Below are 15,491 nucleotides of genomic sequence, written 5' to 3'. Positions count from 1 at the left end.
GATCCTTCTGCCAAGCTTACAAGTTCTTGACATATCATAACTGCTGTTCTTGAAACTTAACCTCCAGATTCAGAACTCAGATTGCATTTTTTTCAGAGTATACAAGACCAGTCATAGCACTACTCCAAGTTAAGTGTACCATGAATCTGGTTAACATATAATGGAGGTGGGTACTCCTTTTTCTATAGGGACTTAAAAAAAAACCCTCCTAATAATATGTAGATCAGAAAAGACCCCATGTCTTTTTCTCCTCAAAAATCTCCCGCTGCACTTCTGCAAGCACCAGCCGTGACAATGTGCAACTGTTAGCTTTATGTTCATCAATAACTTAGTCTATCCGGGGAGCAGTGATGTGACTGAACAAAGTACTCTGTTATACCAACACTCTCTTGCCATTCTGGTAGCAGGGAACAAAGACCAGTCCATCCATTATCTTTCTGTACCTGTGTTTCTTTAAGGGTCTAGAAAGGCACTCTGTGTTTGCAGGGTACTTCCTTATACAAAGTTGCAAAGATGTTCATATTTCATTTATTTTGGAGTTTTGATGCCTATGAAAAGCAGCTTCAGTGATTACACTTCTGTAATTACTACAAGTTTTCTTTTGTTTTGGAACCAATTATACCAGTGCAGCTTTTTGCAAAATCTGACATACATTTGCAACACCAGAGGTATGTATGTGATTGGTGTGATTTACTCCATACAAGGGGTACCTCCGAATCAATTCACCTTCACAGGATGAAGTAAAAAAACCAAAACAACTACCTTCAGCCCCGTCTTCCAACAGTCACACATCTTAACAGAAGACATTAATATCCAAGAACCATGACCTAACACTTTTTGCTGAGCTGGGGCCTCTTTGCATGTCCCCTTCTGGAAATTCTCATGTCACAGGTAGCACAGATGTCATATGTGACAGACGGGACAGTGTCATATATCATAAAGCAGTCAGGCTGTCAGATTCAGACAGAGGGATTCTCAGGATACTGTATGGAGACCTGAGCTCACAGATCATGCTGGAATAGGTATTGCACATTAATGTCATCATCTAGGTGCAAGAGTACATTTTGTTAATGCTGATGGATTTTGAGATCACTGCCCTGCTTCCTGGCATCTGAATCAAGGTTCCATCATTCTCCCTGCTAAATCTTAGTCCAGGGGAGAGCAGCAGGGTGGCTCACAGCAGTGAGCCATCACAGCGTGCTCAGAGGGATTAGCTGTAGGCAATGGCAGCCACAGTGTTACCCTTCATTAGTTCAGCTGTGTCAGCATCCTCTTTCTGAAGGCAGCATTCTGTTCCCATCCTTTCCTTCCATGAGCTCTTTGACAAGACAGGAGGGAGCTCATCCTGTTCCTAGCATTACGTCTGACCTCTGGTTGCCTGTGGGTAGAGTCTGCAGAAAAAAAAAGTTTGTATAATGAGAAACTAGACCTGGGGCGGGGGGGAAATGAAGCATTTATTTTTCTCCATAATTATTAAGTAAATAATTCTTTTCTACATTTATACACAATTTGTTGAGTGCTTCTTTGGGAGCATTATTGTGGGACATTATTTGACAGATAAATCTGAGAAGGTAGGAAAGAAAACAAGCTTTTCACAAACATTCATCCACAAAATTATTTCATTGATTGAATGGCTAATCCATGCTTTGTTGTGTCTAAAATATGATGATTCTTCTCCATCCCACCAAAACTGTCAGCGTGTCCTGGATAGGATATTGTGTATGAATAATGAGCAGGGAAGACTAAAAATGGAGCAGGGTCATTTCACAGTTGCAATAGGTAATGAGAGCTTTGTAAATTACCCAGATTTTTTCCCAGTTTTAATAAAGTGTTCTAGTCTGAAAATCTTTAACAGCAAATGTCTTCAGATAGACATTTATGCCTGTGCGTAGGTAGTGAAATTAGTAATTGACTTTATTCCTGCCTGCTTTATATCTAGATGCTCAATCCAATTTCTGTCCTAGAGATAAGGTTGTTTGCTGAAGGAAAAGTGTAGTTAATCTTGTGACATTGAGCATTCCACTTTTGCTCTTATTTCTTGAATTCTTCCACTTAAGGCTCTCTGTATGTTTTAAACTCCAGATGGGTGAGAGGTAATGTTCATTTTTCCAATTCATTCCTGTAAGATTTTGCAAGTAAAGGCCATGAAACAATGTCTAATAAGAACAAGTCTAAGTACAAAGCATAATAACCTGTCTTAGCTGGGCACACATGCAGTCATCTACTAGAAATGTGACTAGCTTGGACCTCTCAGTTCCCTTGTACCAAATTTAACTCTGTAAAAACATAAATTTAATGGCAACAATGAAATTGCATGCAGCCTCAGGTGTTTATTGCTTGTCAAAGACCATCTCAGGTACGTGTGAGAAAAAGAGGGTATGCCTGCATGCTCAAGACGAAGGATTTGGCAGAAGTCTTGTAAAATTGTTGTGTTCCCTCTTAGTTGTTTCCAGAGCTAAATAATCTGGCTGTTCTCAGTTGCTTTCAGCAAAGGGATTTTCAACAACCCTTGTCACTCTTGCAGTCTATTTATTCAGCACTTTTATTGCACTGGCTGGTGGACAGCATGCTGATACAGGGCTTTGTCAACAGGGTTTCAGTTCCTGACTACTGTGCCGCCCCCAGAAATCATGGATAACACCACTGGCCTCCTTTGTGCAGTGCTTTTGCCATCTGTGGATTCAAATGTTCTCTTAGGGGATATTATTCCAAGGGAGGGATTACTACGGAATTATATAAGGTTAATATAACATTTTAAATACTGCTTTCCATCCTATTCCTCCTACCTCCCAGTGTTTGCAAATGGAGTATGAAGTGCTTTTCTGTGGATGTCTGAGGAGTCAAGGTAACTCCTTAGCTGTTTGATATTCAGCATTTATCAGTATTCATTTAACTTATACTCTTCTGCTCTCAGTCCTGCCCTGTGCTAATAAACATCAGTAATTGTATGCTTTTTGCATACTTTGCCACTCCAGAAGTGCCAACATCTCTCATTGATGAGCAGCCCATGTCAGACAGCATTACAGTTTATGGGGGAAATGGGATGATTCCTCTCTGAAACTTATGGTGGATGGAGGCGCTTAGTTTCTTCCTATCTGCTACTTTTTTCTCTCTCAGCCATGTTTTGATCTCAGGAGGAACCTGTCATTTCTCCACAGGATTACCTTAGGATGCTGGGGTTGAATCTGGGGTTTGGTTGTTGGGGTTTTTTTCTCATATACTCTTGTGTCGTTCTGTTGTTTATTTCTTTTCTGTCATCTGTTTTATTGAGATGACAACTGGTAATGCCAACCTTTTATAGCACTTCAAAGTTCAGAGGTTTCTTTCTGAGCTCTTGTTCTGTGTATGATCTACCCTGAGGCACACACTGCCTGCAAAGTAGTCAAGGAGATCCTTACCCTCACCAAGTGTCAGAGCTGTTGCTGTGCTTCCTCCACGTTGCACCTTTTTCCCTATTGTACTGTAATGTTTTCGGTGGAAAGTTGGTTCTTTTGACATGTTAGTTTTGTGTTTTAGGGTGGGAGATTTTGGGGTTGGTTGTTTGGGGTGGGATTTTTTTGAAAAATCAATCAGTCAACATAGTTAGCAACCCTAGACCAGCACATCTGTCTGACTGTGCACAGTCACTGCTCTTGTTGATCTCATTTTTATGCAATGACAGGTTTTGTCTCTTGTTACTCCAGAGCTTTGGTTCCTCCAATTTCTTTTAATCAGAGTATTAATATCTTCCCAGAGAGATCAGACAAGGGGCTGTATGCCTTTGCAGGTCCTCCACCTGCTTTGGCTCAAAGGATTGTGTCTGTCCTCAGAAATGCTGTGCACACACTCACTCAGTAATTTTCTCCCTCTCAAAGCTTTCCTTATTTCGCTCTCAGTGTGTGAACGTAGTTTCAAAAACAATCACAGATACTGTGCCTCTGTCTAAAATATGTGTATTGCTTTTAACATGCTTTTTCATAGAATCATAGAATAACCAGGTTGGAAGAGACCCACTGGATCATCGAGTCCAACCATTCCTATCAAACACTAAACCATGCCCCTTAGCACCTCGTCCACCCGTGCCTTAAACACCTCCAGGGAAGGTGAATCAACCACCTCCCTGGGCAGCCTGTTCCAGTGCCCAATGACCCTTTCTGTGAAGAATTTTTTCCTAATGTCCAGCCTAAATCTCCCCTGGCAGAGCTTGAGGCCATTCCCTCTTGTCCTGTCCCCTGCCACTTGGGAGAAGAGGCCAGCACCCCCCTCTCTACAACCTCCTGTCAGGTAGTTATAGAGAGCAATGAGGTCTCCCCTCAGCCTCCTCTTCTCCAGGCTAAACAACCCCAGCTCTCTCAGCCATGCCTCATAAGGCCTGTTCTCCAGCCCCCTCACCAGCTTTGTTGCTCTTCTCTGGACTCGTTCCAGAGCCTCAACATCCTTCTTGTGGTGAGGGGCCCAGAACTGAACACAGGATTCGAGGAGCGGTCTCACCAGTGCCAAGTACAGAGGCAGAATAACCTCCCTGGACCTGCTGGTGACACGGTTTCTGATACAAGCCAAGATGCCATTGGCCTTCTTGGCCACCTGGGCACACTGCTGGCTCATGTTCAGTCCCTGTCAACCAACACCCCCAGGTCCCTCTCCTCCAGGCAGCTTTCCAGACAGGCTTCTCCTAGTCTGTAGCACTGCACAGGGTTGTTGTGCCCCAAGTGCAGGACGCGGCATTTGGCCTTGTTAAACCTCATCCCATTGGACTCAGCCCAGCGGTCCAGCCTGTTCAGATCCCTTTGCAGAGGCTTCCTACCCTCCAGCAGATCAACACTTCCACCCAGCCTAGTGTCAGCTGCAAACTTGCTAAGGGTGCACTCGATGCCTTCATCCAGGTCATTGATAAAGACATTGAACAGGGCTGGACCCAGCACTGAGCCCTGGGGAACCCCACTTGTCACTGGCCTCCAGCTGGATTTCACACCATTTAGCACCACTCTCTGGGCCCGGCCATCCAACCAGTTTTCCATTTTATCACCATGTTTTCATATTGTCAGGGAAAATATTTCCGTACTTTCTGCCTTGAAAACTATTTTGCCTTACAGAAGACAGAAATGGTGTACACAAACAACACAACTATCATGTTTGCGTTGCAAACTATCTTGATGAACTCCCAAAGCCCTCCTCCTCCAGTGCCCTGCTGTGCCTGTTTATAATACCTAGACTCAGACAAAAGTCAGAAACATTTACTGACTTAAAGTGCGTGCAGCAGCTGGATATGAGACTCGATTAAGAAACATTGTCACCTAGTGGCCAGAGTAAGATATATATTTATTATCATTGATGTTATCCTTGTAACAATATGTCTATGTGAGTTTATTTATATATATATGTATGTGTGTGTGTGTGTATCATTGCACCAGTGACTATTTCTGGTTAATATCACAGCCCGACAAGTCAGCTCTTGCCAGTGCAAAAGCAAGTCAGAGTAGCAGCAGTCTGGCCATTTTGTTAAGGGAAGTTGTTAAAAGGAAATTGCAATTCAGAGTGCCATACAGATACTGTCCCATCAACCATCTCTCCTTCCACTCCAGACTACCCAGAGCACCTCACCAGGCATCCAACTTTCTGGGGAGCAAGCACCTTGCAATTTGGCATTTCAGCTAGTGATACTCCTGGATGGCTAATAGAGTCAGAGGTAATTCCCTCCCCTCCTTTCCTAGCCAAAGCAGCTTGGCAGAGCAGCATTGAGTTTCTGATGTGAGGTTGTTGGTGTTTCCTGAAGGAAGGCAGCTGCCCTCTTGCTACAACATTAAACCCATTGGCCATCTTTCATCTCGCAAACTCCTTTGAATATCAATAGGTGCTGTACAATGACATCATGTCAAGTCCCTCTTCAGTGCATATATTCACCTCTGGGATATCTACTGCTTGTGGCTGGATAGAGGGCTATGGATCAACACTCTTCTTCCTTTCCATGGCATCACTACGGGGAACAAAACCACCAGCTGCTAGGTTCCTAAACCTGTCCTAGGCTGCAAGCACTCAAAAAAAGGTGATGTTTTGCTCCACATTGCCAAGGGGAAGTGAGGCCACCTATGTCAGTGGTGGCAGAGCTGGTTTGAGGGGTGGAAACATAAGCCAACAGAGAGCCAGGTGCTGTCTAACCTGCTGCTCAGCCCCACTCCAGCAGCCACCCTGCAGTCATCCACTTCACCGGTTAAGTTCCATTTTCAACATTCAGCCTGATGCTGTAGAGTAAGTATTTTGTTAAAAGTCATTCATTTCTACATAATTCAAAAAAGTGGGATGCAAGCTACCAGAATCTTACACAAATAGGTGGAACAATAGCTGTGCATATTTGGAAATGCTAGGTCCCTCCAACTGAATGGCTGACTTTCACCACATTTACAGTCATCTCCATTGCATTGTCCTCATGTAACTAGACATACACCAGTTGGGCATCTCTGTTCTTGGAGAGTAAGAGGTGACACGACTTTCTTTAAAAATAAGTTTTAAAAATACATTAAAGCTTCCAAAAGGTCTGTTTTCTTCACATAGATTATCAAGTGTATTACTAAAAAATATTCCCATCTGGGACAGGCTTTGCAGCAAGGAGATCCTGGACTGTTCTAAGAGAAGAAACTTAATTGTTTTAGCTTCATTTTTTGAGAGGAAACCAGTTAAGCATCTGTCTGTCTATGTGCATGAAATTTCAGCATCCATTATTGTATACAACATATGTAAACAGCTGTAGGTTTTGGCAGATTGTAGTCTCTGCTCCACTCTACCAATCTTTCCTCTCTCCTTTTTTTCCCAGTGCTACATTTCATGAGTTTCATCTCTTTGATTAGGAAAAAAACTTCTCTAGGCCCTTAAATAGTGGATCTTTGACAGATGCAGCAGCAGCTGTTTGTCTTTGTTCTTTTTTATTGCCAGTTATTTACTATTCCTTCTTCTGAAATGTGCCCAGATACTTAAAAAGATTCCATGCGTAAGTTTTCCAATGGATAATATGGCTTGATTTGTTTCTCATGGAATAAAAGGATAATTTTAAAAGTGATGTGCATGTTTGCCCACCAAACTGCTTCTTGTTTTATTTCTCGATTTCATGGATTTTTTTTTTTTCCAGGTTGGCTATCTTGGTTTGGAAACAGCATTGTGATTTTTGTCCTGTATAAACAAAGACATCTTCTGCAGCCCACTGACTACCTCACATTTAACTTGGCAGTATCAGATGCTAGTATCTCCGTGTTCGGTTATTCAAGGGGAATCATTGAAATCTTCAATGTCTTCAGAGATGATGGATTCATTATCACATCAATATGGACTTGCCAGGTAAGACTGGGTTATGCTTAATTAGACAAAATAGGCACAGGTATTTCTGTGTATACGCCATGTATAAATAACCAGCCAGGACCAAAAAAGTGAAAAGAAATACTAACTGACCCTCCAAAAGGATAGTGGTCTCTTTTTCTGTTGCAGTCATAAATCTTAAAGCAGTGTAGACTCCTACTTGACAAGGTTTGTAGAGCAAAGTCCACACAGTACTTCAGTACTTACAGCTCATGTCCCCTCCCTTTCAGTACAAAGGTGCAGTTTACTCAGAGGAAGACTTCCCACACAAGACTTAGATTAACCTAGGAGCCATAGTTTGATCTAAAAAAATATTATTTTTTTGTTTAAAATATGTGTCTATAGCCATTTGGCCAAAAAGGATTTATCAAAATTAAGCTAATTATTTCCTCAGCAAAATCCCACTGTTTCTCTAATGAGAACACCTACAATTGTAATCAAAGCCCTGTTGAGGAGAAACTTCAAGGGCATCTCTTAAATTGTTTTTATTAATGAAAACCTTTGAAACCATCAGATAAACAAAGACATAAACCTGCAAACTGTAAAATTCATACCTACCGTCAGAATTAAAGATTCCCATTTTTCCCTATTTCAAAGAAAGCTAGAATTATGATCAAGCAAGGAAGGGTGAAATCTGGATCTCCAGGTTCAGTTCTAGCTTTGCTGCAGACTTCCTGTGTAAGACAGTGTAAGTCATTCATTGTGAAATCCTGAACCTAGTTCTGTGGCTAACTTAACATTTATGACCCAGCAGATTGAAAGAGAGAGCATTAAATTACCCTTCTATTGCCCCAGTCTTCCAGAGCCCTGTCTATGCTGTGGCTCCTTTTTTGGGCTGTAAAAATCAGCACACACAGGAATCAACACAGCATGGCACACTGTCTTCTGTTTATCAGCCTTACCTCCTTCTTCCATGATGTCTCTGCCTACAAGTCCCTCTTTGGCAATTTGGAGTTTGAGTGCTGTTACTATGATGTGGCTTTTGTATTTTTAGATGCAAAAAGACTAGGATGGTGTTGTACTTAATCTTGCAGTGCCTGAACTGCCTTTAGAGGAGAGAAGCAGTCCATAACATTTTTGGGGTAGTCAGATAGTTTGTTTGTCAGCGTATGTTAAATAATTTTATTTTGATCTCCTCTCCTCATTTTAAAAAGTATTAATTTGTAAAATATGGATATCAAACAAATTTTTAAGGTATTTGGATCAAAAGATTTTGTTCAGGACATTAATAATGCATTGTTTTTCAAAACACTGATTTGCAAAATACTAAAGTTCTGCTTTGGTAATCCTCTGTAGGCTTTAAAAGTTTACATTTATAATTTCAAATAGGAACTGATACTGTATTAATGCTAACTAAAAATTCATGGTAACCTAGTAACGTCAATTTGTACTCTGAATGAATTATTAGAATTTGTTGTGACTCGTTGAGCGGTTGAGCTGTTTGTGGCTTGTTGAGAGAAAAGCAAGTATGAATCTTGTTTCCATCAAGATTTTTTTTCTGTGCTGGGGGGGTCTCAAACATATTTAAAACTTGACACCCAACTTATTGATTATTAAATTTGATAAAACAGAAGCCAGTGATGAAAAAGTAACTTATGGAAGTGAAGTGGCTATTTTTAGGAAGAATGTTGTGCAGAAATAGCAGGAACCTTCTTTGCATAAAAATTATGTGAATATTTCTCTGTGTGTGAAGACACACAGCACAAAGGTCATTCTAAAAATGTTCAATATTGAACAGCAGTAGGGATTTTGGTATTTATGAAATGTGATTGTTAATCCCATCAGAATGGGTCTCACATCTATAAGATGAGGAGTGAGGCACCTGGTGCCAGGAGGGTAAAGCCCATGCTTTCTGTCACAGCTCTCTGAAGTCGATGTCTCTTGTTCCACTCACCACACTGAAGTTCCTCTGCAAGCAGCAGTGATGACAGTTCGGGCTGTTGTGCACATAAACATGGCTCTAGCCTGTGTATGGCCTATGTGTTTTCTGATTTTTTTTTGTTTGGTGAGTCCAGAGCATGGTATTACTTGGCTTTCTGTCATTGTCCGTTTCACAATACATTTGCTCCTATGTGATCAGTCAGTTCCTGCTGTCAGGTATGCTTAAAGAAACTTTATTTTTCCAAGCTAGCCTGTCATTTCTGTTTATGAAGAAATTTCATGAGCTCACCTCACTTAATCTACCTATTTTCCTCTCCTTTGACTTGGGCCTCCTTCTGTGCCCACGGGTAATCTTTCTCAAAATTAAGGTTTAGCATTCTTGGCTGCACCGGATGGAGGGACTGGAGAAAAGACAGACAGATACTATTTCTCTTTCAAAACAGCCTAACCTATGAAAATTCTCTCCAGCTAAAAGGACCGTCTCATGGTATACCTACTGAATAAGACAGATATATGTGTTCATGTCCTCCTCCTCTGTATGGAAGAAACACCACTGCTCTCCCCATGCCAAACAGTTGTTTTGGTTTTTTTTTGATGTCTGACAAAATTCTCCTGTCAGGAATGAGGTTGTGTGGTAGGTCTCTATCCAAATGCTGCCCCTGCTGAGTACTGCATATGGATATGGTTTTCCAAGGGTGGCTTTTGGACTCTGCTTTCACTTCCCTGCTGTACCACTATGTCCTTATCTGGACAGAGGGAGGACAGTCAGTCTCTAGCATATTCATTTTTTAGACTCTGGTAATATTATCAGTAAGTAAACTAATTCATATAGTCAAGTTCAGGTCAGGCGATGTAAGCTAGTGACCCAGAGCCATCTGTTTCCCCATTGGAAATTCCCTCAGGATATGATTTTTTCCTTCCCGTACATTTCTAATTTGCTTGTTCTGCTGCATCAAAGGTTGCACTGAAACCAGTAAATAACATTGTGTGCAAGTGTTCTTCCATGTAGGAAGTAGAGAAATGTTGATTCTGTGCAGGTAAACACCATAGTTTCTTCTAAACCTTATTAATCAACCAACAGAAAGCTTTTCTCTTCTCTGTTAATCATGTGGTGAATACAAAAGATGCAGGCTTCAAGAAGCTTTTATATGTAGGGGAAGGATTTTAACTTGCCTGATTCCCACAGGCGCATTGCGGTTAGATCAGAAACCAAAGACGGACTCTGAAATGCATCCTTCATAATCCTAGTACTTTAGTTTAAAGTTGTTTCCATTAATTGACTCTTCTAATTTCTTATTTTTTATGAGAATGTGGTTTGGTTATTTTGACATCAATTTGATAAATACTTAAGAATTTTACTGCAGGGGTCAAGAAAATTGAATGCTCTCATGTGCTCATTCTGTTGGTACAGGCTTCTCTAAAAAACAACATTACTTACATCTTAGGCATAAGAAACAGTCAGAAATACCTTGTATTCATGCAACAGAACAGAATGTAGTTATATACAGGTATCATCACAGACACACCCACTGCCACCAATGTGTTGATTGATGCTATTATTGCAGATGCACTCACCTCACTACTAGTGTGAGTGACCCTGGCCCATCTGGCCAGCCAGATGGTGCCAGAGCATCTCCAGCAGATCTGGCTCTGCACCGAAACAGCCTCAAGAGGGAACAAAAACCAAAACAAACAAAAAAAAGTTCAACTTTGAGGTTATTAGTGAGCACCGCAGTAGCCTGCCCAACAGGATTCAGCCCACACTGTCTCCATCCCTTCAGCCTGCTCTCATTGTCCAACCAAGGGCCAGCCTGCAAGGACCTGCCTTCCTCCTCTTTTTCTGAAGCTGCTTTGTGTTGTGCGGAATAATAAAGCCAAAGAGAGGAGCCAGAATGAGAGAGAGATGATTGCCTCACACTGTGGTCTCATCACTACATTGCAGTGAGGAAACCTGGATTTGAATCCAGCACTACTTAATGCTTTGGTGTTTTATACAGTATTTCTGCCTGGCATACCTTGTAGAGAAACAACTGGAAGTGTAGTGAGCAACAGGGCACATTGCAGATGTGTGTAGTTTTACTCTGTTACTCTTAATTCATTTGTGCACAGTTTACCTGACACCACCAGACCTGTGGCATATGTGCATCTGAAAGAGCTTGATGTGGCCAGAAGTCCAAAATTTTCTAGAAATGCCAGACTTAGCATGCATGCATTGAAGAGTGCATGACCCATGGAAATGTCTAGGATTTCCTGCACTTCAGCAGACTTTTTCGGATTGTGGTGTTGTAGGTGATCAAGTTGCCAGCTTCAATCCCAGATAAATATGGTTCTCGTAGAAAAGCAGGATGTGCAATAGCCCTTCTTTAACAATGCTGCTGTTGGACAAGGAGGGTTCACCTCCTTCCAGTGGGTACCCTCACCACTCACACAGAAAGTTTATCTTCTCTCTGGTCCCAGCTCTAAAGACAGCAGAACATACCCACAAAATGAATAGTCTTGGGGCTTGTGCTCCCAGACAGGGGACATGGATATGGGCACCTTCGGATGGAGAAAAGTGAATTCAGCTCTCCCACACCCTCCACAGAGGAAAGGGGAGAAAGTATCAGCAGTCTCTCTGCTTTTCACAGAAACACTGCTTTATTTTTGAAAGGTCTTACACAGTTAAGAGAAAGTTCTGATTATGAATACCAAGCAATTCCAATCTTTTGTGGCCTGGAGTGAAGCATTAAAAATCAAGAAGGACGTGAGATAAATCCCTCACCTTTTTCTGTTGGCTACTTTAAGAAACTAGTTTTTCAACAGCTTTTGCTATGTTCAATCCAGGAGTTAAGCTCAGAGCCATGACTCGCCTTGCACTGGGCAAGGGACCAGAGCCACAGCCCTGCAAAGATGAGCACAGTGGCTCTTGCTCCATTACAGACCCCTGAGGGTCAGCACTGATAAAAAAAAACACTGAAGATATTTATAATCTTATATAAATTGAGTAGGTTTGAAGAACTTATATTTCTGTCCATTAAATATAACTGGTATAACACAACAATCCATTGACTAAGTAAGCTTAGGTTGTGATTTATGCATTTGTGTATACCAAGACACTGTTTAGGTATTATAGTATGTGACATGGTATTCCCTCGCATTCTGGATGTGATGACTGACTAGTAGTATATCTCAGCAGTCAGTGTGGTGTTATAATAAAAGCAATATCAGATGCAAGGGACCAAAGTGAAACCTCACCGGCTTCCTTCCTCCTGCCTTCCCAGCCCTTGGGAGGTTACTGAAGAAAATGGCAGGCAGTATCGTTGCAGCCTAGTGTCTGTATGCATTCATCAAATGTCTTCCAACGTAACCACCCATTCACATTGCTCCGTCATCCTTCACAACACGATCCTCCTTCCTACTCAATCTGTTTGTAACAAGAATCCTTCGCTCATTTGTCTCACCCTCACCTCTGCCTCTCATTCTCCCCAGCAGCCATCCTTGTGAGTGCCCTTCTCGCCACAGACGTCTCACTCAGAAAACCCAGACAAATCCATAAGCTGTTCACCTTTACCCTTAGCAACATCCATCAAGGTGGATAAAGGTTTGCTCACGTTCATCCTCCTACTCAGCTGGCTATGGGGAGATGTAATGGTGGTTGCTGGCACTGTCTTTACCCACATCTGAGAGCACTTGAATGACCGTTCTTCCACATTTTCCCTCCTCTCTCTTCCTGTGGGAAACAGTCTGTGCAGATACACCTTGAATTCACCAGTGATCATGCACAGTGGAGCAAGAATATATGCTGCAGGAATGCTTTCATTCTCAGCATGGCTTTCTGCAGTGGTCCAACTTTGGCAGATTCCCCCTACAAACTGAACTAGCTCAATCTTATGCAGTGTAAAAAATCATAGAATCATGGAATCATAGAATAACCAGGTTGGAAGAGACCCACTGGATCATCGAGTCCAACCCTTCCTATCAAACACTAAACCATGCCCCCTGGCACCTTGTCCACCCGTGCCTTAAACACCTCCAGGGAAGGTGACTCAACCACCTCCCTGGGCAGCCAATATCACTTTATATTCTAGTGTTCAAACATGAAGCTCTAAGACTGAGGTTATAATGGAAGAAACCAGATTTTCCTTTTTCTCAAATCATAATAGTGTAGGAATGTGGTCTAAAATCTGCTTAGTTGAAAAATGTTCAGCTATCTACCAATACGATATTAAAATAAATCAAACAAAATGTAAAAATTAGTGAAAAAATTGTCATTGACTATCCTAGCTCAGTACTGTGGTGTAACATTGCTAGGATTTTACTTATATTTAGCTTATTGTTCCTGACATTTCAGTGAGATGAAAATAACCCAAAGTCAGATCATGGAACTAGCATTAAGAGCATTAACAGATAAAATAGGTGTTAAAGATGCTGAAGAAAAGCTGTGCGACGTTAGCTCTTCATTCCACTCACCTTAACATGCTGAATCACCATAAAAGGTAGGATGTGGAGACTGATCTATAAAACAAATTAAATAAAAAGAGTGTCCTTTACTTTACCTGTGCTGTGCTACAAAAATCTTCCTCTCCCAGTTGTTTTTCTGAGCACTTTTTAGATCTCAAATATTATGAACACAAGAACGTAGCCTCATTCTTGTTTCCTTGAATAACTAGATTTGGATACTGAAAAAAAAAATTGTTCCAGAGATATTAGTCTGCCTTATTTCTTTATTTTTCTGGTCTGCCTTGATATAACCCAAAGAGTATACACATTGTGGTTTAAGAAATAAAAGCAAGTTATACAGACATCTGTGAGCTAAATTCTGATGAGAAGAGTACTTCATCTGCAGAGAAGGGGAGAAAAACTGTGCATTTGCACAAACAGAATCATTAGCAACACAGAAGATCATTTCAGTGTAACTAATGTGACTGCAAGGAAGTTATGCTAGTTTTCATTAGTCATGAATTCTCCCTCATTTTCCTGAAAATTATTGTTATGTCTGCAGCCACCTGTGACAAATTAGGAAAGTTATATATTTGGTATTTGAAAAACTGAATGCTAAAACTATCTGTTTACTTCTTTAATAAGCCTAATGTAGCCCACACCACACCCACACTGTGTCAAACCACACCCTGCTGCCTGGAAAGGGTATTTATTGTCTGATAGCACTCCTACAGAACCAGGAATTTCCAAAGCCTAAGTTTCAACTCCTGATCTAGCTTTTCCTCTCAGAGGACTTTGAAACATCCTTTCCATGTTTCCTTATATGGAAAACAGTAGCCTTTCTCATTCTTCTGTGCTGATGTGTGTTTCGAAGAGATTTAATGTCTTCTTAAAAAATGCTGTCCATCGTTACTTTTGCCAATCAGCATCTCACCACAGGGGTGAACAATTTGTGTTCTTGTGGCTCCTCACTTCATGCTGCATCCTCTCACTGACTTTTAAATGAAATTCCATATGAAACTTAAAAATCAGACTGATAGTATCTGAGTATGTTAAATAGTGCTACCTCACATTTACTCATCTTCTATTTCACAGATATATATTTCATTAATTTAGTACACCATTAGCATATAGGAAGAAATTCCTGTTCAGCTTCTGACCTTGATCCCATGCTGACTGAATCAATTACAAGACAACCATTGCTTGCAATGGGCTTTATATGACATGGCATCCAGTATTTCCACACCACTGTCCCTGCAGAAGGGATGAAGCACCTGGTGGCTTACCAGATAGCTCTTTAAGGCCAAGAATAATCTGTATCTTTTACGTTTCCTTCCAGGCTGTCCCTGGGCCACTAGGACTCCTTGGCAATATGCATGACTCTCCTGTTAGGAGCTATCAGGTCCAGCTTAGCATACACTGCTGTGATATAAGATCCTTACAGCCCATACACATTTTAGGACTATAAGCATTTTCTTGGGACTAATCAGTTATTTTCTGTTTCTCTGGTTATTTCAGTACAGGATCCAGGGGAGCCAAGTGTATCAACCTAAAAGGGGATTTCCTAGTAATCATGCAGCTTTTTCAGGGTTTCAGGAACATAGCAAGTTCTTGTCTCGGCCACTTAAGGACTGAGCTGGTACCATCATTAACCTGCCCTGCTTTATGCCTAGGAGCTTTATGAACAGAAGAATAACTCCACTGGTGGGCATTCAGCAATCAGAGATGACCTTGTATTAACCTGATCATGGCTACGTAAGCAGTTTCCGTCTCTCTGGGAAACAGCATAGGCAATTGTACTTTGGAGAATCTGGAGTGTTATTTGTAATCTCTGGACTGTGCTGGTAGAATCTGTGAACAGTCTGTGC

General features: G+C 41.3%; 1 protein-coding gene across 1 annotated transcript in view; it reads left to right on the top strand.

Annotated features, from left to right (window-relative positions):
• LOC138718182 (visual pigment-like receptor peropsin) overlaps positions 1-15,491 on the top strand; it is a 32,221-nt gene that overhangs the window by 2,234 nt on the left and 14,496 nt on the right. The window contains exon 2 of the mRNA XM_069852487.1: positions 7,100-7,305. Within this exon, the coding sequence (XP_069708588.1) occupies positions 7,100-7,305 (206 nt within the window). The remainder of the gene's footprint in view (positions 1-7,099; positions 7,306-15,491) is intronic.

The sequence above is a fragment of the Phaenicophaeus curvirostris genome, chromosome 2, assembly GCF_032191515.1.
Source record: "Phaenicophaeus curvirostris isolate KB17595 chromosome 2, BPBGC_Pcur_1.0, whole genome shotgun sequence".
In the NCBI taxonomy this organism is placed as follows: domain Eukaryota; kingdom Metazoa; phylum Chordata; class Aves; order Cuculiformes; family Cuculidae; genus Phaenicophaeus; species Phaenicophaeus curvirostris.
Note: the sequence above shows the minus strand (reverse complement) of the source record. Positions and strands in the feature narration are given on the sequence as shown.